A 25307-nucleotide genomic window follows, 5' to 3' on the forward strand; every position below is an offset into this window, starting at 1 on the left:
TATGCGGTAAAAGATGAACTGTCCCAGATAGGGTACCTGCTGTTACGTGGAACACGATTGGTTATTCCAGCAGTGTTACGAACAGAATGTATTAAATTAGCTCACCAGGGACACCTTGGTATTGTCGCTACAAAGCAACAGCTACGAACTAAAGTGTGGTGGCCAACTTTAGATAAGGACGTAGAGGCTTATGTCAAGTCATGTCATGGCTGTCAAGTGGTAAGTTCATTGCCACGGCCCGAGCCCATATCGCCGACCCCTATGCCATCAGGACCATGGCAGGATCTCTCGATAGACCTGCTAGGACCTTTACCGTCAGGACACTACGTGTTTGTTGTAATAGACTATTACAGCAGATATTATGAAGTGGACATTACAAAGGATATATCTAGTGAAAGGATGATTGATGCACTTGAGAACATGTTTGCACGTTATGGACTTCCGGTATCGATTACATCAGATAACGGTCCTCAGTTTGTGTCGGCCTTGTTCGAGGAATTTCTATGTGATAATGGAATTCATCACAGACGTGTTACTCCGCTCCACCCAGCAGCAAATGGAGAGGTGGAACGACAGAACAGATCTATCATGAAACGAATACGTATTGCTCATGCTGAATCACGTGACTGGAAGAAAGATTTGAGAACTTATCTTTTGGCATACAGGGGCACGCCCCATGCTGTAACAGGTGTTTCTCCAGCAGAGTTAATGTTTGGGCGTAAATTGAGGAATAAAGTACCTCAACTTGATGTTCATCGGAATGAAACCATCGAAGAAGGAGTTCGTGATAGAGACTGGTTTGCAAAAGTCAAAAACAAACTTTACATTGATGAAAAACGTGGTGCAAAAGAATCAGATCTAGTTGAAGGAGATCAGGTGTTAGTTAAACAGTCGAGGAACAATAAGCTAAGTTCTCCATTCAACCCAACTCCGTTTAAACTCCAAAGGAAAGTTGGAAATCAGTGTACTCTTGTTTCTCCTGAGGGAGTTGAGTATAAGCGTAACAGTACACATGTAAAAAAGTACGTTCAGAGTCCAGAGTCTCTGGTAGAGAGCAAATCTACAACTGCTACTTCTGAAAGTGAAAGTTTGACCATGTCTGACAACAATGTATCGAAGCAGGACAAAGCCGATGACGATGTCATGCATAGGTCTACTAATGATGGAATGGAATCAAACTTGTCACATCAGGTGGAGATCCCGCGATCAAGACCAGTGCGCGAGAAAACTAAGCCTAAGCGGTTTGATGATTTTGAAATGACATAACTTTGTGTGAAAGTGAAGTTTTGCATAGTTGGATTACAGTGACATTGTGATTCAAGTGTAGTTTAATTTTCAAGTCCTAAGTAAGGAATGTTTTACAGGAACTGAGTTTTAAATTTTAACAGTTAGTGTGTTACATGGACTTGAATACAGTGAAAATTTAGTATTCTCCATGAACTGTGTTAATTTGGAAATTTTGAGTTTAAATTTAAATTGATACAAGTTGTCTGATCATATCAAATAGAACTTTGAAGATTTTTGAAAGGCAATAATATTCATTGTAATAGTGACAGTCTTAAGAGGGGAGAAGATGTAGTGTTTAGATGTAGAGTAATGGGAAATAACTCTGATTGTCTTATGTGTGGAGTTATCGTTCTTGTGAAACATCCGGGCATTATTATTAAAACAGGCGGCCATTGAACGAGACCAGTTTTGTGTGTTATGATTCAATTCGGGCTCTGATTCAATTCGACACGACAATAATGTAACAATGTTGTATTTTGTATGTTTCAGTCTTCACGTTTACATGGAATAAAATCAATCAACCAACACGTACATCTTTGTGTCGTACAGTTACAGGGGTTTCCCACCTTATTTGAAGGGACGATTTTTTACCTGTGTTTTATAAGACTCTAATCTATCAAAATATGTGAAAAAAACATTAGTTGCAATTTTTTTGAGGTTTGGCTAAATCGGGGCTAAATTGACTAGCCTAATACTCTGTTCTACCGTATTTAGTTGATGTCGGCTTATATTTTGCAGTAGTGATACTTCACTATTTTTTGTATATATTGGCTGCTGTAGTATAGTAAGATATTAGCTACCATAAAATTCATACAGGGACTCAAGTTTTTAACTTGGTGACGGACACCACACCCCTGCTCGGCACGTTACAGTACATATTTACAGAAATGAACTATAAAAATTACAAAGTTAATCAAATATAAAATATAACAGCTGCGGACGAAATGGTTTTATTTGAATTACAGTTTTTAGCGACAATTCGACCGAATGTTCGACGACAAGACCAGCTCTTCGAAGAGTCATCAACACTGATATTAACAGCAAAATCTTACAGATTTTTAATCGTTGATGTTTTCATATTCAAAGACTTAAAAGGGAAAGGCACTGCCCATGTCGTGGAACGCCGAAAAGTTCACATAATCCCCTAGTGGTTTAAGACATTTCGACCAAAACAACTGGTTATTGTTATTTGTCATGTGTTGCCTGGGTAAGGGGTGATCGAGAGGCACACAATGTCACCTGAAAAACAGGAGAACACGCCGTGTCAGTTCACACGTTTTTAATGGCAACTCAGAACGAAGCATGTCACATGATTTACACAATACTTAAACATTACAGGAATATACATCACATAACATAGTAGTTCATATTTGGGGAATCCGGGTCAGTTCGCCCAGAATTCCGTTTCGCCCAGTGTATGTTTCGCTCTATGTATCATTCGCCCCGGGTTGTTTCGCCCAGATTTTTTAAAAAATGAACTAAAATCAAAATTCTTATGTGCACTGTATACTCCCTGAAAATTACTTTTAATCCATTTTAACTTGCACTACGACGATAAAATCATGGCTTCCTGTGTAATGAACATCACTTGATAATGAGAGTTACTCCCCTTTGAACCACAACGTGAATAACGTTAAATTTACACTTTTTCCTCCTAAGATTACAGCTACTTTATATGGCATTATTTCCTTTTTTCCTGCAGTAGTACCATACAGAATTATTTTTTAAAAAAAACTCTGCTGTATTTTGAAAATGAAGAAGAAACAAAAAAAAGTTTAATATGTACACATGATTTATTTCAAATTCATAATAAAATTAATTAAACATAACAGTAAACTTACATATTGTAGTATTTTACCAGCCATTAGCTTCTACGCAAATGTCCACCCTCTGCGGTAAAAACAAATCTGTTGAGTTTCGTCTGTTTCGACCTCTTTTTATTTCTGCACGTGTATCTCTATATTTCACAAAGAGGCTATTCTCTGTCACTCACACGCTTGCACACATACACACACATAACCAAACATACAACACTCCTCCCCTTTTTCTGAACAGAGTCATCCCATTTCACATGCATTACAACAGTACAGTTCCATTTGCTCTGCTTTGGTGGCATCTATTCCAACACAACTGCCATGGAACCATTTGAAACAGAAGTCACATTGGATCATTAAGGTCCCATCATCTGGTTTCTCACACACACAATAAACCTCTTCCACCTGGTCCTCCTGACTGTTTTGTAGATTTTTGATCCACTGTGGTAACTTCCGATCATTACAGATTTTCAGTCGATCATGATTAACCGCTTTTCTGATCTTGTCCATTTGAACTTCATACACATAAGGTGAGAAACGTTTCAGAATGACCCCGGGGCCTTTCCAAACATCTTTCAGTTTTGGGTTTTGTCCAGGAAGAGAAGCATTGTCAAATAAAAAGACAATATCTCCGACTTTAAACTGCGTCTGATGAACTCGAAGGTCATAATCCCTTTTCATCCTCTTTTGTGTGGTAACAAGAGTTTTTCTTGCAAGCTCATTTGCTGTCTGAATTGCCTCCACCAAGTTTTCCACATATGTATCAGAGTTGTTTGCCTTTCCATCGGAGGGAACGCGATACAACAGGTCAACTGGTTGATTAGTCTCTCGGCCCAGCATCATGTAGTTTGCTGTGTAGCCAGTCTGACGATTCACAGAGCATCTTAATGCTCCGGCTACTTGTGGTAAGTACACATCCCACTCGTCCTGAGATTTTATGAAACACCGGATAGCATTCATAATGGTGCGATTATATCGTTCGACCTGCCCGTTTGCAGATGGCCTATAGGCTGTGGTTCTGGTTTTATAGATTTGTAGAACTTGACACAGTGCCTTAAACAAACGGCTTTCAAAGTTCCGCCCTTGGTCCGTGTGAATTTGGAAAGGATATCCAAATCTGGCAAAGAATTCATTTACAGCCGCTCTTGCTGTAACCTCAGCGGTTTGTGTAGGCAAAGGAACACATTCGACCCACTTTGTGAATTGATCAACCATGACCAATATATATTCATTTCCTCTCTTTGTACATGGTAGTGGGCCCATAAAGTCTAGATGGACTCTTTCCATGGGTTCACCAGACTGAAAGAGGGTCAGTGGGCATCGTGCTTTCCGACTAGGCTTTTTCTTCGTATTGCACACAGTGCAGCTCTTTACAAACATCTGTACATCCCGGGACAACCCATACCAATGAAACCTCTGTCGCACCATGTGTTCTGTACGATTTATCCCTTGATGTGCACTTGCAGGGTTATCATGACACATTGAGATCACCTCTTCCCTCATACTTAAAGGTACTACTAAGAAGTCCACCTCACCCACACTGTCTTGGTTGTCTTGTGGATCTCTTCTCCGCAATACACCCTGTTCGTCCAGGAAATACATTTCTCTATTAATCCAATAATATTTTGTAGCTCTATTTGATCCAAAAAGTTCTCCTTCGTCTACAGTTTGTCCAGTCTTCAACCAATCTAGAATCACTTGCAGATCTGGGTCTTTTTCCTGAGCAGCTTGGATTTGTGGTTTAGAATACTGTAAGGAATATGTGTTCAAGGTATTTACACTCTCCTCTTAGTGTTCTTCCCTGGAAGTTAAGAGATTAATTCCTGCAGTTGATACCTCTACAGTAACGAGTCCGTTGTCCACTTGAGCATCTTCTCGCTCGTATCCCAGACGATTCACTCCTTGTGCACTTGGGAGGTTACTCAGAGAAACTGCTTCATCGACGTCTGATATAAAACGATGCCAGTGTTCATGGGCGCGCATGCAATATGAACAACCTCCACAGGGTAAGCTGGTTGGATCCAGGCCATGCTTAAAGCTGTCACATTGGTCCTTTTCTAAGTTGCGCGAAAGACTATCTGCATTAAGATGATCTTTCCCCTTTCGGTACATAATAGTCAGGTCATATTGGCTCAATTCCTCAAGCCATCTAGCCAGTTGTCCTTGAGGATTTTTAAAGTTCAGCAACCAGACTAAACTATTGTGGTCAGTTCGAACTACAAATTTGCGTCCTAACAAGTAGTGTCTGAATTGTCTTATACACCGAATCACAGCAAGAAGTTCTTTGCGGGTAGTGCAGTAGCGTTGTTGTTCAGGAGTAAGTGCAAAACTAGCATAAGACACAGTTCGTTCCTTTCCCTCTTGAACTTGGCAAAGTTCACAACCAATGGCAAAATCTGATGCGTCCGTGTCCAGGATGAAAAGATCATTGCTATTGGGAATTGTCAAAACTGGCGGTGAAATTAGCAGAGATTTCAGCTTCGAAAAAGCTTGCTCTTGTTCCTCATCCCACCGGAAGTGGTTTTTCCCAGTCAACTGATACAGAGGGACTGCGATTCTGGAAAATTCCGGAATAAATGAACGATGATAGTTAGCAAATCCCAGGAACTGTTCTACCTCTTTTGACGATTCCGGTGTCAGCCATTCTTTTATCTTTTCCACATGTTTCTCACTTGGGGCAATTCCATTGTCACTGATTGTTCTGCCTAAGAATTCAACCTTCTTCTTGAAGAATTCACATTTAGCAGGTTTTAGTTTTAACTGAAATGCCCTGAAACGTTCAAACACTGCTGCTAGGTTTTGAAGATGATCTGTAAATGTTCGACCCAGAACTAAAACATCATCTAGAAAAGCCAAGACAATGTTCCAGGTTAATCCCCTAAGAACCAGATTCATCACTCTGGCATATGTTGCTGGGGCATTACAGAGTCCAAATCCCATCTTCACAAATTGGAATAACCCGTATTTCGTTGTAAATGCGGTTTTGTCCCTATCAGCCTTCCGTAATGGGACTTGCCAATATGCCGAGTTGGCATCAAGTTTGGAAAACCAGACATTATCTGCAAGTGCATCAAGACATTCCTCTATGAGAGGAAGCGGAAATACGTCCTTGGTGGTGACTGAATTGAGGCCTCGATAGTCTATACACCATCGGACTCCATCTCGTTTACGGATTAACACAGGTGCCAATGCCCATTCTGAAGTGGAAGGTTCGATGACCCCTGCATCAAGCATTTTTTGTAAATGTAACTCCTCTTCATTGGAGAAACATGCTGGGGTTCTGCGAAATCGTTGTTTGATGGGTCTTGCTGATCCAGTGTCTATACTGTGTTCTAGGGCGCTAAAGTTACCTAAATCAAAGTCGTTCTTTGCAAAGACATCAGAATGATCCAGGACAAGCTTAGTAAACTGGTTCAACTCATCACCAGAGAGCCTTCCCTTGGCATCATCAAGAAGACACTGCACATGTTCAGGGAGTATGTCCGGTGTCTCATCTGCACATTGCAAATTATTCACAAATATTGGGTCACCATCTTGTTCCATAATCTCTGTGGCTTCACTCACAATAGCCATTTCTGTATTCCTCTTCAGGACTATATTTTGGTTAGTTACATTTACACAATACAGCTTAATATGGGAACTTGTATTGTATACTGATCTTGGAACCAGTAACCCGTTGTCTATAGTAGGTTCTACAACCACACTAGATCCATCCACCGCTCCAGAAAGCCGACAAGCTACCCTCGCCACACTGTTTGGGGGAACCACAACCCGCTTCTGTACATACACCTTGGTATCTGGATTAACTTGGAATTCCTTTCCAGTAGTTACATGAAGAATTTCTCCACGTAGGCGCATTGTCAAAGACTCTCCAGAAATGTCCAGTTGGGCATTGTTAGCTTTTAAGAAATCCAGACCAAGTAAAACATCATCTTCTATTGGTCCAACAAACAGATTTCCACTGTAGCCTTTTGACCCTAAAGTCAGCGTTATTGGTCCGATCACAAAACTCTCAATAGGCTGATTTTTTCCCGCAGCATTCAGTGTTACATGTCTGAGGATCGGTGGTGGGTCCTTAAGCTTTTTATAAACCTCATCTGAGATTATGGATATCTCTGCTCCAGTATCTACCACAGCTCTTGTTTCAAAACCGTCAACTACAATGGGTATCTGAAACATTGACGTTGAGCGAAGACGATCAACCACACCGGCTTCCAACTCTAAGGGCCATTTGTCTTTTTCATTATCTGTCTTGGCCATATTCTCTGTAGTTTCAACATCTCTATCCACAGTTTCGTGTGATGCTAGCTCATTGAGATTAGTGACCATTTCCTTGTCACAAACAAGGCCATTTTGGTTACCTAAGGTCGGGATTCGGCCTAGTTGTCCGACCTGGTGAAGTTTAACTGCTCACTGTCTTTTACATCAAGATCCTCGTGGAGATCTTCAGATGCCTCTAAGACTTGCACAGCTTTCTTATCATCAGCTTTGGTAGGACATTTTGTCTTAAAGTGACCCTTCTCACCACATCCGTAACACCCTAATATCTGAACTAGGGATAGGGCTTGACATATCGGTAGATAAAGAGACAAACAAAACAATAGAAATGACCCCTACAAAAACACACACAAACTCACCTACAACAACTACGCACACAGACAAAAGACCCATAACGGAAGATATGACACCTGACACCAACACAATGGAAGATCAAGCCATAACCAAACCTCCTACACCGCCAGCGACGCTCAAAACTACTCCCACACAATTACACCCTATAACAACGCCACAAAAATCACACTCCGCCGCAGCAGTCACACCTCCTAAAACACATGACACAACTATTAAATCTCCAGCCATAGCATCTACACAATCCACACCAAAATCTCCTACCAACATACCACTCTCACCTCAAAACACAATTAGGAAAAATGAAAAAAACATCACAGGAAACAAAACACCCAACCAGAATATCAACCAGATCAAAAAGACAACTTAATTACAAATATTAACCAATCAACCATCCTCTACCCCACCACACATAGCAAGCCATAACAATGACAGAACAAACCAAAAAAAAAATCCACGGCCGCCCTATCTGTACTCAGTTGGAACGCCCGCGGACTTCGCAGTAACCTACACAATTTAAAACACCTGCTATCCGACAACCCCAACATTGACATTATTCATATTCAGGAAACAAAAATCAAACCTTCCAGAAACCACCCCAAGATAGCAGGATACTATGAACCACTAATAAAACACACCAAAACAACAGGACTAGCAACTTACATCAAAAACAACATAGCATACAAACAAATAAAAACACCAGATATAGCAGACAACATTGGACTCATGGGCGCTGAAATACACAGCAACAACAAAATTGTTGCCTTTTTTAACATATATATAGGCCCCGGCTTCACAATAGAAAATCACCATCTTGAAGCCCTTTCGGAAACCATCACAAAATACAATAACTACGTCATATCAGGAGACTTCAACAGTCATAATATAATTTGGGGTAGCAAAAGTACAAATAAAAGAGGTGACACAATATTAGATTGGATTAACGAAAACGATATGATCATACTAAATGATCCTGATTCGGCCACACGAATAGACCCAGCTACGGGTAACAAATCACACATCACCGGAAATTGCTACCACTTACTCCTCCTGGTTCACAAACGTCACCTAGGGTCAAATCCCCATACATACCACATTCACTTTCAAACCAATTAGAAACACCATCAGCTTCCCACCAAAATGGCAATTTCAAAAAACTGACTGGACCTCGTTCAAAAAACACTGTACAAAAATAACACTCAAATCAATAGAAGACAAAAACATAGACACATACACCAAAAATCTCACAGATACACTAGTGTCAACTGCAAAATTATACATCCCACAAACATCGGGGAAACCACAAAACAGAAAACACAACCCCTGGTGGAATGATTCATGCACAACACACAAAAAAATAAAACGCAGGTGGGAGGAGATCGTTAAGAAGAATCCCACCATACAAAACATAAAAAACTACAAAACAGCAAGAAACAAATACAACAAAATATGCAATCAGCAAAAAAACAAACACTGGCAGGAGTTCTGCAACTCACTAAACAATAACAGTAATAACAAAGACATTTGGTCAAAAATTAGATCCATAAAAGGAAATCCCCCTAGCGCCATGCCCATATTAGGAAAACAGGCAGAGGGCAGGACTAACGCCGAAAAGGCAAACATTTTGGCCAACCACTTCAAAAACACAAGCAGCAACGATAATTGTACAAAAACATTCCTAGAAAACAAAAAACAAAAATCCCCGGATATCATTGCTGCTATCTCCGACCCTGGATCCAACACCTCTGATCTCAACATCCCGTTCACATTAACCGAATACCGTAGGGCCCTTAAACAAAAAAAGAGCACGTCGCCAGGTATAGATCAGTTATCCTATATCATACTACAAAATTGCCCAAAAAACATAGACAACATCATTATGAGCTATATAAACTATATTTGGCAATCCGGCTCATACCCCTCATCCTGGAATAAAGCAGAAATTATCCCCCTACATAAACCTGGAAAGAACAAAGAAGATCCGGCCTCATATAGACCAATAGCCCTAACCTCACACCTATGTAAAACCCTAGAAACCATGATAAACAATAGACTCAAACACTACCTTTCCAGTAACAAACTAATTAGCGAAAACCAGAGTGGCTTCCGGAACCGAAGGTCAACCCTCGATTCCCTAATTAGAATATCATCGGAAATCAAAAACGCACTAAGCAAGAATAGGCATACTCTGGCTGTTTTCCTAGATCTAGAAAAAGCATACGACCTTATTTGGCACGAAGGTCTATTGCTCTCCCTTAAGGAAATAGGTATTACAGGAAATATCTTTAGGTTTATATCAAATTTTTTACAAAATAGGTCCATAACAGTCAGAGTAAATAATTCCCACTCAGAAGAACAACCCCTAGAAAATGGTGTCCCACAAGGTAGTGTTATATCCCCAACCCTTTTTAATATCTACCTAAATAAATTAGATAAAAAGTTAGAAGAGGTTAGACTACATAAAAGAATAGGATCGGTAGGACAATTTGCAGACGATACCAGTGTTTGGCACTCAGACAACACCATAAAACACACATGCACAACAGTACAAAGAACACTAAATACAATACAAGAATGGGCCGATGTATGGGGCTTTAAAATTTCAAAAACAAAAACAGTAGCCATGCTTTTTTCTAGACGTCAAAGAGAACCAGAATTATATTTAGGCAAATCAAAAATAAAATTCGTCAACCAGACGAAATACCTAGGAATGATATTCGATCGGAAACTGACTTGGATTCCTCATATAAAATCAATCACAAGCAGATGTCAAAAAAGTATAAACACTCTAACTTTTATAACAGGAAACACTTGGGGTACCAATAAAAAACATTTACTCAAATTATACAGGGTACTCATTAGATCAATAATAGACTACGGTTCCCAGGTATACGACTCAGCCTCAGACAACGCCCTACACGCACTAGAAAGAATACAATACAAAGCACTTAGGGTAGCTCTAGGTGCAACCAAAAATACACCTACCGTCAGCCTCTTAGCGGAGGCTGGCGAACAACCACTACAATTACGACGCAATACACTCACCCTCAAATACTGGGCTAGGACACAAGGACATGGCACACAATTTCCACCCAACAAGCTAATAACACAGGCAAAACACACAACATTCAAGAAAACAAAACAACACAAACCCCCATACAATCACAAAATACACTCTCTCCTATCAGAACATAACTTAAACAACATTAAAATAACACAATTTCACACAAATCCAACTCCGCCCTGGAAACTAGTAGCACCCAAAACAAGTACAGACATCCTACATAGTACGGACAAAAAAGAGAATCCTATCGCTGCAAAAAATATAGCACTGTCCATTATACACGACAAATACAAGAACCGCATTCAAATATACACTGATGGATCAAAAAACCAAACAACAGATAGAGTAGGTCTAGGTATTTACGCACCCGAACTAGGTATAGAACTTTCCATCAGAGTAACGGACAAGTGCTCAGTATATACAAGCGAACTTATAGCGATAGGATTAGCACTTAGGATTGTAGATGAAACAAAACCTCCGGGCGGAGCAGTCATACTAACAGACAGTCTATCATCATTACAATCGATAGAATCCGGCCACAGCACTAGAATAACGGAAATACATTCCATCACAAACACACTGCAATCCCTACATACACAGAACATACATACAACCATTGAATACATACCAGCTCACGTGGACATCCCAGGGAACGATATGGCCGACTCCCTCGCCAAAAAGGCACTAGACAACCAAACGATCTTATGCAACACCACTTATTCTAAAGAGGAAGTCTACTCAATGATAAAAAAATCAGTAGACAAATCCTGGGCTGATACCTGGCTCCAAGTCAGTCCCACAAACTATCTTAGAAATGTAATTGACAAACCAATCAATAAAATTGAACTTTTCGGATCATCACAAAAAGAAGATAGGATTATTACTAGATTACGTTTAGGCCACACCAAATTAAATGAAAATATCAGCAAAATGAATAGACACTTATCGTCTAAATGTCGGAACTGCGATAACGCAGAAACAGTAGACCATATATTCCTACGATGCCAAAAACATACGCAAGCACGCAAAACGCTGCTCCACAATCTTCGCAAAATAAATATAACACCAACACACATACACACATTACTAAGACCTAGCCCAGTAGCACACAAAATTCACAAATACCTAATACAATATCTCACAAACACAGAATACATAGACAATATATAGACAATACATAGACACACTGGCATAAGGGAGGCAACTCCCAAATAATCATCATACATTATGAACTCAAGTCCAGTATAGACACACACAAATAGGTACCACTTGTAGGTCATACAAACACTGCGTACGTATTCCGACTACACAGTGTAAGTATTTGTCACCTACCTGTGTCCAAAGGGCGTTTGGTAACCTATGTTAGGTAGGGACTAGGGATACACAAACCTATGGATTCATCCTACAGGGAAGTGTATCCTACACTGGACTGAAGTTCATAACTTGAAACCTCCGCTCCCATACGCAAACAAACAACAAGCATAACACATAACGCACTCACACTCAGAATACCTATCATCAAAGCTCCGCAACAAAATCAACCATTCCACAAACTCCTCGCAACAACACACACCACTCAGCAGACCCCATGAACTCAAATCCAGTTTAGATACACAAAATAGGTACCACTTGTAGGTCATACAAACACTGTATACGAATTCCGTATACACAGTGTAAGTATTCGTCACCTACCTGTGTCCAAAGTGCGTTTGGTAACCTATGTTAGGTAGGGAATTTTTATTAAACACACATCACTACACCCCAATTAAGATAATCTCATCCTAAACTCATACACAACAACAAGTCCCCCCTGTATCCAGAAGTCCCCCTGTTCTTATCTCCCCCGCAGTAACTCTCAACCTTTTCGCTCCAATAGCACTCTATTTAAAAAAAAAAAAAAAAATTATTTAAAAAAAAAAAAAAAAAAAAATCTCCCCCCACTAGCCCTCTACCACTCTCCTCACTACCACCACCCCTCTCCCCCTCATTAACCTTCAACCTCTATGCACATACCACAATCATGCCTCTACCCTCCTATAATCATTCAAAAAAAAAAAAAAAGAAAGAAAAAAGTGTTACTGGCTAAATATCCATTCATATGTTGAAATCGGCGGTTGGGTCAAAGAAAGGGAAGAGGGGGAAGGGATGAAGAAAATAAAGAAGAGGGAGAGAGAGAAAAGGAAGGGGAAAGTAAGGATAAAAGGAAAAGGAAGGAAAAGAAATGGAAGGTTTAATAGAAGGAAAGGGAAAGAACGGGAAAGGGAACGGAGAAGAGGAAAACCGTACAGAGAGATTGGGCGTCCTCGACCAGGTGCGAGCGTTAGCCATATATGGTCTATATAACCATATATGGAAAGTTAAGTACACATATCCAATGGGGGTGTCCCCACCAACGTCCGAGCAATAATCGGGGTTCGATCCCACTCAATGACGGGTTTTTTTTTTTCCCCCCAGAAAACATGATGTAATTGGAACTGAGCCAGCACGGTTTTTTTTTTTTCTCTTTTCTCTCTACTCACTCCTCCCCTACACCTCTCCTATGACCACAACACCCCAACCCTAACTAACATCAGCACAATAGGCACTGTAGACACGAGTCGTGAAGAACTGCTACCGACCATAGAGGAAGGATATGATAGGCACAGAAAGAAAAAAGACATTACGTAAAGTAGCACAGTTAAAAGGAGAAAGTAAAGATCAGAGCAAAAGCAAGGACTCATAGCGAGCACCAGCACATTACTAAAAACTAACAACACAGTCCGGCGGACGGGACTTAAAACGGTGGCCTGTGTGAGACCCGTCCAAGCTCGCACATTAAAGATCCACCTATGGTTTTCGTTAATAAGAGTAGGCACCTCACGCCGCCCAGGAGCCCCCTTCCTCTATTTCATAATATACATATATATCTCTATTCTCTCTTTTTTTTCTAAATTGACAAATAATTCAAGAAACTATTAGACAAGGACATCAAAATTTCTTTATATATTTAATAAATAAATAAGTAAAGGGCAGGGCTCAGATCAAAAATAAAAAGACTCTAGGCACTGTGCCGAGTAGCAGAAAAAAATCACTCGGCACTTAAGAAATTTCACTGTACACTGTCTGATGAATACTGTAATGCGTACGTAACCTTCATATATATATATATATATATATATATTAAGAAATATTGTATTTTGCTTATTATTGATCATGAATCATGGTGTCACTGTGACAGTGAATGTATTAAGACCTATATTATCAAAATTAAATAAAGTTAGCATTTCTCAGTCCTCTGTTTAGAGATTTAAATTGATATTTTTTTTTACATTTTTCAGGTTGGACGATAATGGTATTGTGTATGTAATGTTACACATATGCATTAAAATACAATCAACAAACTATTTTGTGTACACTTATTGTTTCTTTTTATTTGAAAACATTTTTTTCTGAATTATCAATGTTAGTTTTTGTTTTAACACTTAACCCTAAGGAGACTCCAGAATCATTCAGTGTCCAAGTCTGACACTTCAGAATCATGATTGTCAGTGTCAGACTCATATGCTTCCAGTAATCCTGGGGGAGCTTGGGGGAGATCTGGAAATACATCAGAAGCATTGGACTGTCCAGCAGCAGCTGGTGGCAGTGACTGAAGCCTTGCACAAGGTTGGACCGTAGGCTTTTCAGTAACAGCACGCCTGAACTTAGCATTGCCCAACCAGGTGTTAATTGCAGGGAGTGGGTTGTAATCAAGGACAGATGTATCCATGTTGGCAACCTGCATGAGGTTAACCAAACTGTCCTGGTTTAAGCTACTTCTAAGACCAGTCTTGATCCTTTTCATGGCAGAAAAACTGCGTTCACACTTTGCAGTGCTTGGAGATAGAGCAAAGAGTATCTCTATCAGGAGAAGGATTGCTTTCAAACTGTCAGGTCTTGCAGCAAGAAGGGAGGTATATGTAGCAAATGGGCTTACTTCCCTCTGTCTATTGAGTCTCACTTTCAATTCAAGCCACTGCTCAGGAACTGCCTTCCTTTCCTCCTCACTAAGTAATGGTTTGAAAAACTCCAGCAATTCTTCAACTTGCTCAGTTCCAAACTGAAGCAGCGAGGGGAAGTGTGGCCAAGTTACATGATCAAACACTGAGAACAGACTGACAGGAGGTGACTGGATAGGTTGGAATCTTTGATTGACATATTCAATGACACTGTCTAGGAATGCCTTGAATGTTTTGTCAAAGTCCATTGGTGATTTCTTTATTTTCACCTTTCTTGTCAGATCTATTCCAGTTTGAAGTTCAAAATCCTGAGTAAGATTTGACTTCAGCTTTGTTAAGTAGTCACCAGGTTTGTGCTTGAGCTCCTCTAACCGCAATAAGCAGGTTTGGAGTTTCACTGTGACATCTGTGATGAACAATTCATCATTTTGAAACTGGCGGCTGAGATCTGCCAGTATCTTGGTCACATCAAGCATAAAGTGGAGAAAGCGCACAAAACGCTCAGTGCACAGCTCCTGGACAATGCCTTTGGCTCTGGCTTTGTCCTCCCCCTTGCCTGCACTTGCTGCATGGTTTAAATGGTAAACCACAGTGGGGTAACTTTTTTCTAAAGCAGCCAAAGCTCTATGACGGCTTGCGATCCAACGAGTTTTCTGTAACCCTGTTTGAGCGATACTAGTCTCCTCAAGGATTTTGGCAATTTCACAAAGTTCTCTCCTGTTTTGGAGAGTAATAATAAAACTTGAAAACCTGCTGAACTGTGGCCTGGAAAGTTTTAAGATATTGCACTTGTTTAATGGCATCCAGAACACCCAGTTCTAAATTATGTGCTACACAATGTAGCACTACAATATCTCTGCCAACAAGTCTATTTCTGATCTTGGCTGCAACACCATTTTTGGCACCAAGCATTACCGATGCGCCATCAAAATTGCAGCCAACTATCTTAGCATCAACAAGGTCCCTAGTTAAGCCGATGTTCTCAAGTCCTTTGTCAATACCATCAAGAACACCCTCAGCAGTGGCTGATTTCAGGGCAATAATACTGGCAAACTGGGTCACTGGACGACCAGTTGAACCAACATATCGGACAAAAACAGTCTCTTGCTCGGTTACAGCTGAGTCCGTTGAGCCATCCGAAAGTACAGAGATAAACCGGGCATTTTGTATTTTTTCACATATGTCTGTTTTTTCTGTTTCAACAATTGCTGACAGAATATCCCGACACCCATCTGAGTTCTGATACATTTTTCCAATGTCAATACCATTTTTTTGTTGTAATTCACAAAGTGATTTGAATTTTATGAACGGTTGATTCTCCTTTGCTACATAATAAACAGTGTTAAATAAGGCTGACATTCTTTTACTTGTTGTTTCGTTCATTGTTTTTGCAGCCTGTGTAAACGCTCTTTGGATTGGAGCACTTGTTGAAGATTTATTATGTTCAAGTTCCTACTTCCCCTGACATTTCAAATGCTTGCTTGATTTGTTATGATGGAAGAGAGTATCTTCACGGAAATTTCCTCCAGTGCCACACCCCTCAAATAATGGAGATTTAATATCTGCAAGTGGGGGATATTCCCTGCAGAATTTACAAAACATTGCATCCTTTTCTTCATCATATGAAACCCATTTATACTTGGTTTCCCACTCCTTTCTATATTTTCTGTTTTTCTTTTTATTGCCCTGGCAAACACTCGATTCTGTAACTTGGTTTTTGTTGTCTTTACTTTTAGTTTCAGTTTCATTTCCCTCATTTATTTCACATGATTTTCTTTTCTGTGCTTTTTCAGATTCTGTAAGCAAACAATATTTAAATCACGATATAATAGTGTGACTTCTCTCTTCTCTTTAGAATAAAATATACGCATGTTTGAATGTCTATCTGTTTTACATGATGTATTTGTTAAATGTAACAGCAGAAAAGTCTCTGTGTTTTATTTTATTTTTGTTTTAATATTGGTCGTACATATCAGCCTGTTCTTGGTAAATGTCAATTCATAAGCATAACTATAATACCTAAATATTTAGGGAGAACGTTTGAAAATCAGAACAACTTGTTTTATGGAATACAAGCAGCTCATATTCATTAATTTTCTATACTGGTAGGCTAGGCCTAACGTTAACATCGTCATAGTGTCAAATTTTGAACCTTCAAATCATCTCCGTTTCTTATCAACGAAAATTCTACTTTATTTATAATGAAACTACACATTAATTACGGCAGCATATGTTCAACTTTCATTCACAAAATGTCCAAATTACCTCTATGCTGCACCATAAAAAAGGGGTGTATTTTTTTGTCGGCCATGTCGGCAGGTTGTCAGGCAGAAGATCGTTAGTACGCTTGTAATACCAAACGGGGTTATACTAAAGCACGGAACAGTGTATTTAGGCCTTCCGAGTCAAACGCTCAAGGGATCTGAACACTGAATCAATCGCCGCCGATAATGAAAGCGGAAAACGAAACCAACACAGTTGCTGCGTTAATTGATAACTTTTGCTTCATAGTGCTACACGTAGATATAGTTTTATTATATCCTATATTATTTTTCACTCGGCACAGGGACGGGTGCTACTGTAAATTCCACTCGTCCATTTCAATTTCCACTCGGTCAGGACGAGGGGACGAGTGTTTAGCCTGTGCCCTGAAAGGGCCGTTTTTGGATTTGGTACCTGCACTGAGAACTGGTGAAAACGACAGCAAAACACAAGCCTCCACTCCTCAGACCAAGAAAGCGGAAACGAATAAACACAGGCCCAATAAACTTTTTTAGATCCGGGAGTCATATCAAAACAACAAGACCTAGAGACTTTCAATATGAATCCCAACAATGAGGGGAGCACCCCCCTCACGTCGCCAGAGAATCGACGTACGTCGATTGGACTCCGCCCGGCGACGGGCGGAGTCACGGAGACGAAAAACCTCCAACAACAACAACAACAATATATGCATTATAATGTCATGACTCATATCATATATTATCATTATTTATCTATCCATTTTATTTTTAATCATAGGTTGCTGTCACAGACTGCTGATCAAAAGATGATTAAATGTTAACAGTTAGTTAGCAACTGCAAATTGGAATGGTAAAAGATGTATCTGATTCAAATGCATAATGTGTTAAAATGAAATACCTCTGCAGAAAGCTGGATTTTCATGATGTTCTGTTGACTGGGTGGGTGACAGTGCTCTTGTGGTCCTCGAACAAAGTTCTCTCCCCTCTGTCTGACAACTGCCAAGCATCTCATTTTCTTTGACCGGACACTGCATGACCACAAAACAGAGCTCTTGTTGTTGGCCTGTAAAGAAAACATATTTTACTCTGATTATATTGTCACATACTTCATACAAAAAACGCTCAAGATGAAAATAGTGATAATTTCAGTAACAATAAATATTATTAATTGACATTTAAAAAGTTGTATTATAATTTATGACCAAAATAGCGAAAGTTATTAGTTCAAACAATCTTTAAGAACAAAGTAAAATACTACTAACCTTGACACCATATGAAAATCCAGTGCTTGATAAAAGGATTCTGCCTCCTCTCTTACTGCCTTTCTCCAGAATACAATAGGTGATGGGTTGGTCAGGAAGGAGTTCCCCCGTGAGCTCATCCTCAAGGTGTATGGAGCTGCAATACATAAGAAAATTATTGTTATTAAAGTTTCAACATAAGCAATCTGTATCTATGGGTTTGCTAGGCTTCAGATGTGAGTTTTGCTTATCATGGCCCACATGCTCCGTTCAATACTGAAATGTGCCTTTGACCCCTGTATTTGTGATGGTTTTTGTATAATTGCTTGAACACACTCTAGAGTATACCAACATTTGTCTTTTTTGCGCTTTGGCCATGCAAACCTATTTTCAGTTTTCCTACCAACTTTGCGCATACATTCAACATACAATTCTGAATCGGATGTGTCCTCCACAATGCCTGGATAGACAACACCGTCATATTCTACTAGAACATATTTTCCTACCCAATCTATCCTATTGACTTTTGCATTCTCTTTATGACTCTCAAGTTGCATGCCACTTTCATCTTTTTCTATTTCCTTGCTGCCCTCCAACTCAATCATTGCAACTACTCCACATTCCTCACTCCAAGTGCCAACATCCCCTCCAACCATTTCCACAACATCACCTTTGCCATCATCATCGCCCTTCCCTCCAAACAATCCCGCCACCTCACTCTTCCCTTCAACTATTTCCACCACCTCACTCTTCCCTTCAACCATTTCCACATCATCACCCTTAACCCCAACCATTTCCACTACCTCGCCTTTGCCATCATCAATGCCACCCTCATCTCCAACCATTTCAAGACATCCATCTCTTCCACCTTCATTGTATGCCTGATCTTCAATCATCTCATCATCAAAACAGTTTTCAATAACATTGTCAACTTCATCACCAAACATCTCCACAGTGTGCTCATCTTTCATCCCAACGTCGTGAGGTTCATCGACTGGGAGAACAGGGAGAAAATGATTTGGCACCCAATGTTTATTAGTTAAGTCCTTGCGTGTGCTGCTCCACATGATAACAGCTACCGCATCTGTGTTTTTGACTCTGGGCATGGTGTGTCGGTGAAGGTAATTTCTTACAGATGGGTTTCCCAATTGTGGGTATACAGAAAACACAGGCATTTTCAGAACAGATGCAAGTCCAAACATCTGCCATATGCCCATGTAAGTCCTTGGTTTAACTATTTTCATCACTTCGTGTTGAAAAATCATCTGAATTGCTGCTTCATTCAGTTCTATTCCTGGAACAAATTCTTCTGAATACATGACAAATGATTTTCTTGCATCATTATGACCATCACTATTTGATCCGATCCTCAGGTTTTCAGGACTGAGATAATAATCCTGGTACAGTGCTAATTCTATTGCTATTCTCAACCTTATGTCGGACGTTTGATCGCCATTGCCATATGCAAATACACTACCAGATGATGGCAAACAGTCTCCATCTGCATGAACAACAACTGGAAATAGAATATGATCAAATGGAACATCATTTGGGTAGATATCCAATGCTGTTTGGTCAACAGCCACATTGCATTCCAATATATTTCTTGCCTTGCCGTTTATTTGGTCGAGTTTGATTGTTCTGCAGACTGCTTGAAAGTCTGAGAATGACTGACATGCTTGTAATGTTTTCAGAGCCTCTGAAACGTAATCCTCCCTACTTTGAATCCCGGGCAATCTTTCTTGTCTCGTAGTTTCTTCAACTTGTGTTTCTTGTACCAGTATTTTTTCGAACTCATGAAATTTGTACTCTTGCATTGCATGGTTTGCACAAGAGTTTGCAGCTGTGCAAGTACAGCTGGTATCTCGATAAAGGACGGTGTAAGGACTGACAGTCTGTATTTGGTGGATTTTCATGGTGCCTGGTAAAGCCTTCAATGTTTTGGCATTCATTTCTTTTTCTGCTTTGACAACATCACCTGGACTGACACGATAGAGTTTCACCTTGGTTCCAGCTTTCTCCAGCTCCTTTTTAAGTGTCTTTGCGTTCATTATTCCATGGCCATGCCTCACTGCCAAATCTGCAGATCTTTTAAGGCTGCCTCCCACCCCATCAGGTATACCTTTTCCATGCCCCGATTCATGAAAGTTCCATGTTGCGCCCTTGAATCCTCGTTTGAAGGTTTCCGTTGCCAACAGGTAGAAATTTTTCTTTTGTTTGTATTGGGTGACGGGTCCATCACTGTAGAAATGTATGTATTCAACATGAGGATGATTATGTTTTATCTCTTCGAGAACAGGATGCAAATAAGCCCACATGGCAGCAGGACCATGCTGAAGTGAGTCGGAAACGGTTGTAAAAGTTACTCCTTTGTCCAATCCGCCGACATAATAGATGCCGGTATGTAGAGTGATCTGTGGCTTTGACGCCCCAAAATGCATGCTCTGAATCTCGTTTGGCAATTTTCCAACATAATTTTCAGCAAAGTCAATATGTATCAGGCATTCTGTTTCTTTGAGCGTTTCTCTTGTGTCGGAACTGGTTTTTGATGGTGTAGAAATGCCTTCTAAAGTTTGACCATATCTGATTCTGAAATAATTTGACTAGTTCAGACACTGTGCCCTTTTCTTCTGTTTTCACTACCAGCGTTACATCCTTCACTTCTCCCGACTGAAATGTTCTTTTTTCTTTCACGGTTTTCCATTGCATCCATGATAGTTGCATCTCTGATTTATGTTCGAAGTTCTGTAATGGCACTTCTTTTTTCTTACATTTTTTACATTCACCAAACATGCAATGCTGGCTATCGGCGTCGCACACCACATTTTTCACAAGTTGCTCTACATCTGAAGTTGCTATTAATTTGTTCTGATACAGTGACTTGGCTAAGTATTGCACATTTTCACACGTTTTGCAAAGACATGTTTGTCTGTCCTTCTCTGTAGGGAACGTGACCCAAAATGGACAGAGTCTGCAAAACACGGAATAACTTATCGAACTTTCTCGATTCTCTGAAATGTATTTCTGATGCAAATTCTGGAGTGTGTCAAGCAATGATCTTTTTTGTTTTTTCATCTTCTTTTTGGTTATTGTATCTTTTATACCGGCAGTTAAACGGGAAACGTCATTTCTCTCCAAGAAGGAAACAACACTTTCTTTCATTCTTCCTGCTAGTGAGTTTGTTCTTTTGTAGTCCCTTGTTGTTTTCACAGTTATCCGAACCTGGTCAAAGGCATGTGATTTCAGTTTGTACTTTCTTATTAACTTTCCAGACATAATTCTTGGAATTGTTTTCCGTGCTGTACTTTTATTAGTTTTGTAGTATGTCATCTGTTCCAACAAAACGTGGTGAAACAATAACACCTTCCGGACAGCTTTCTTTGATGATTGTTTCAACAGCTTCTTTGTTTTTTTATTTGGTTTATCTGGTAATCCAGTTCCATGACTTGTTTTCTCTTTAGCTCTTTGCCACCTTTTCTTAAATAATGTTATTTTCTTTTCCTGTACCCTTATTTTCTTTTTGCAGTATGCAAGATCTCTATAGCATTTTTCTATTTTTGCCTTTGCCTTTGTTGACTTTGGTTTAGACGTAGAGATGGACGGTAATGGTGAAGAACATCCGGATGTTAATGCCTTTTTTCTCTTTCTTTGTTCTTGTTTTTCCTCTTTCCACTGCTTTCGGACAGCTCTTTTTGTCCGAGCAGTAAGTTGATTGATAAGTGGCCTTTTCCCCGATTTCTTATCTGCGACATACTTTGCTTTTTCTTTTTCCAAATATTTCCTACATCTTTCGGGGTCCTGATCCCTTCTTTCTCTATACCTCCTTTGTTTCTCTGCAGCGCTGAGAGCCATCGTTTCTCTACAATAAATGAAGATGAAAATTAAAGCAGGCTCGACTTTAATTTCTTACCCTATCTATGGTTAAAAATACTTTGCAATATATGACAGAAAAATTTGTTTTAAGTCCATGCTGTTACCAAGTATGTCTGTGCTTCTTACCAAATCGACAAAAATATGAAAAAAACTTCATTTCAAATGACAGGGATTTACTGTGAAATATGGATATAATAAATGTAATCATACTCTCATATTAAGCAATAAATACAACTATAATCAAATATATTCCCAAAATGATTAAAACATTTTGTCCGTACTGTTGATTTTTTGTCTGTGCTGTTACTGTATGTATAAATATTTGCCAATCAATGTAGTTTTTTATCTTGCATGTTTTAATTTGAACCTTTAAGTGCTAAATTCACATATATATGATTTATGAAAACACACACGCATTAATTTATTTCAGTTCATTTATAACATTCAGTTATTAAAATCCCAATTGAACGAAAATGTCCGTGCTGTGACCAAGTATGTCTGTGCCGTTACCAAATGAAAAAAAAACATTATTTCATTTCAAATGAGGGATTTATGAGAAAATATGGAAGTGATAATAATAATCATACTCTTATGCACACACTGCTATCATCCTAGATGCTGTTATTCTCCCAGATCTGAAACTGAACCACTGTTTGGAGTTGGCCTGGTCAAGTGTAGCAAGTTGCACAGCATCGGCTTCATTCTGGTTCACGCTGATATCAACTTTCGAACATTCATCTAAAAGCTCCATGTAATTCAGATTGAATGTATTTTCATTGCGTAGCTCGGTGAGTACCATTGGGTATTTGTTGCTCATAAACTTTGGAACATAATCATCAGCATAAGATGGGATTAAGGACAGAACTGCACACTTTACACCAGTTTTATACAAAGGTTGATAAAAAACTGACATCTCTTCTGCTGTTGGATCTGAAATAGTACTTGTTGTTTTGGTAGAAAAATTGTTCTTATTTACATGACATGAGTTTGGGGAAGCCAATGTATTATCAAACTTTCTTTTTTGAGATTTAGCTGATGCAAAGTTTATATTTCTAGTCTCATTATAATACACTTTTCCTGCTGATGGAAGCATCCAATAAGTTGGCTCCTGTGTGACAGTTTTCGAGTCTCTTACTTTCACTGTACCTTCTATGGTAAAGAGTAAAGCACTGATGTGTGTACATGATTCTCCAAGGCCTGCCATACAGTTGCAGTGAGCTCCAATAACTTTCCCATCTGCATCTGAAATCACCCATAGTATCAAGGGTTTCTCTTTCAAACGTTGTGAATGTAAAACCTGTGAATTAAAATTACAATAATATTTCACACATAATTTTCCAGCCATAAACAGTTGTCAGAAAAAATCCGGGTTGCTACATACTGGTAGCTTTGTCTTAATATTACTTCTTATAATTAAAAAGCTACATAAATATACGACTTTAAATACTTAAAAAAAGGGAAGGGGGGAATACACCTAATTATATTAGGATTATGCAAGCTGAAGATATGCATAAATACATTTCATGTCTTCCTTGTTAAAGGCCTACTCATGTTTGGGATGATATATAAATTATGCATACAGTATATGTTAATGAAACTGTTACATATGCTTTATCCATATTACAATTTATATCAATACCAGTATGAAACTGTTCATTTTAATCTGATGGAAATGACTACGAGTAAGATACATCAGTACTTTTTTCAATGCCTGGGTCGACATTGATAAACTGTTTATATATATTTATAGCGTAGTAATGTTATAATACTAATCGACAAATGTATATAGATTTACCTTTGCCATCACAATGTGTCTCTTGTTGATAACTACTGTGGAAAGCTCCCTCACCCATCCTGATATAAACTGGTTATAGGCTTCCAGACCTTTATAACTCTTCAGGTCATCAAGAGTGTAAGGGCTTGGCGAGAACACGAGGTAATTCACAATATCAGGGTAGCTGATTTTTGGCAACAAATGCACGTCTGATGACCACGATTTCAGTTCGTATGGATCATTTTCGTCAATCAATTTCAGTTTACTACTGTACCTAGTTCTTTCCATAGTATCGAGACAGTCGCGATAACATGGCGTCGCTTGTTTAAAAACAGAATCCTTCACCTTTGCCATGATGACTCACGGGGTATACCTCCAATATGGCGGCGCATCCGGGACATTGCCTAAAATGTGACGTCACTGCAAGGGGTCTATATGACCGTTTTATGACTCGTGTATGTAATCACGTAGACTTGATGACAAATATCATTCCAAACAATGATATGAAATATGTATCACTGATGATATAGTTCTTGGATTTGTTAAAATTACTATATTAAAATTCCATAGTTACATTATATTGACTTTATAATGACTAATTTTAATTAACGTTCATCATGAAATGCATGACTGAGAATGAAATAACTAACTTCTGACATTTCGTCTAAATATATAATACTAACTAAAATACAGCTCAACACGATCCATCATGGCTGTAAACACCATACTTTCACTTTCGATTTACATTCATGGGCGCAGCCATGTTTGTTTGTTACCAGGAATTATGGGAGCTATGTTACTATATTTAGAATCAAAGTTTTTCAAGCTTTGCAAAATTTCAAAACTATAAACAATGACTCGATTTCTGACATTTATCACTGACAAAACTATTGTGATCACAAATAATAATCGGAAATAACATGGATGCACTGTAATAAATAAGATTTTAAAGTCTACATGTCTGACAGAACAACATGACCTGATCTACGAAGAGCATGCTTCGCGTTCAATTACAAATAGTGCTAACGAGGCTGCCAGAAATTGATCGATAATATGTTACGGCATGAAGTAAGAGTTACCTCCCGTTAAACGGTAGTTACGCATTAGAACTTAATAAAACAAGTAAACAATGCCGATTGGATTAACCAAAAAATATAGGGGTACATAAAATACACATTATAACACTCTCCCCTCGAAAATAAATGTCGTCTTGACATTTCCACAATAAGAGATTATTCATACAACCTATTAGTTTGCACACCGCATTTTGTAAAAATATACATGACTTTGTCATATTAGCTCACAGGGTTTTCCAATAGTCCTGTTCAATAAGGGTTGTTATCTCCCTTTATAATTACCTTCCTTTGAGAACTTATTTGGTATAGAGTTACAATCAGATGCTTCC

General features: G+C 39.1%; 4 protein-coding genes across 4 annotated transcripts; 2 read left to right on the top strand and 2 right to left on the bottom strand.

Annotated features, from left to right (window-relative positions):
• Positions 1-70: 70 nt before the first annotated feature.
• On the top strand, positions 71-1266 carry LOC132564290 (uncharacterized protein K02A2.6-like; the record flags this gene model as incomplete). Its single annotated transcript, XM_060228960.1, has 1 exon — positions 71-1266. A coding segment is annotated over one exon (1196 nt), but the record flags the coding sequence as incomplete, so codon positions are not given.
• An 8031-nt stretch (positions 1267-9297) lies between these two features.
• On the top strand, positions 9298-14123 carry LOC132564292 (uncharacterized). The gene is made up of 3 exons (XM_060228962.1): positions 9298-9547; positions 10535-11583; positions 14112-14123. Exons 1-3 carry the CDS (start codon positions 9298-9300, stop codon positions 14121-14123), a joined length of 1311 nt encoding a protein of 436 aa, XP_060084945.1.
• A 155-nt stretch (positions 14124-14278) lies between these two features.
• On the bottom strand, positions 14279-16019 carry LOC132564293 (zinc finger protein 862-like). The gene is made up of 2 exons (XM_060228963.1): positions 15526-16019; positions 14279-15488 (listed from the first exon to the last, which is right to left on the bottom strand). Exons 1-2 carry the CDS (start codon positions 16017-16019, stop codon positions 14279-14281), a joined length of 1704 nt encoding a protein of 567 aa, XP_060084946.1.
• A 6698-nt stretch (positions 16020-22717) lies between these two features.
• Positions 22718-24256, bottom strand: LOC132564294 (uncharacterized). The gene is made up of 2 exons (XM_060228964.1): positions 23924-24256; positions 22718-23425 (listed from the first exon to the last, which is right to left on the bottom strand). Exons 1-2 carry the CDS (start codon positions 24254-24256, stop codon positions 22718-22720), a joined length of 1041 nt encoding a protein of 346 aa, XP_060084947.1.
• Positions 24257-25307: the final 1051 nt, after the last annotated feature.

Source organism: Ylistrum balloti, unplaced genomic scaffold (genome assembly GCF_031769215.1).
Source record: "Ylistrum balloti isolate Yb309-2 unplaced genomic scaffold, AGI_CSIRO_Ybal_v1 Utg372144, whole genome shotgun sequence".
NCBI lineage: Eukaryota > Metazoa > Mollusca > Bivalvia > Pectinida > Pectinidae > Ylistrum > Ylistrum balloti.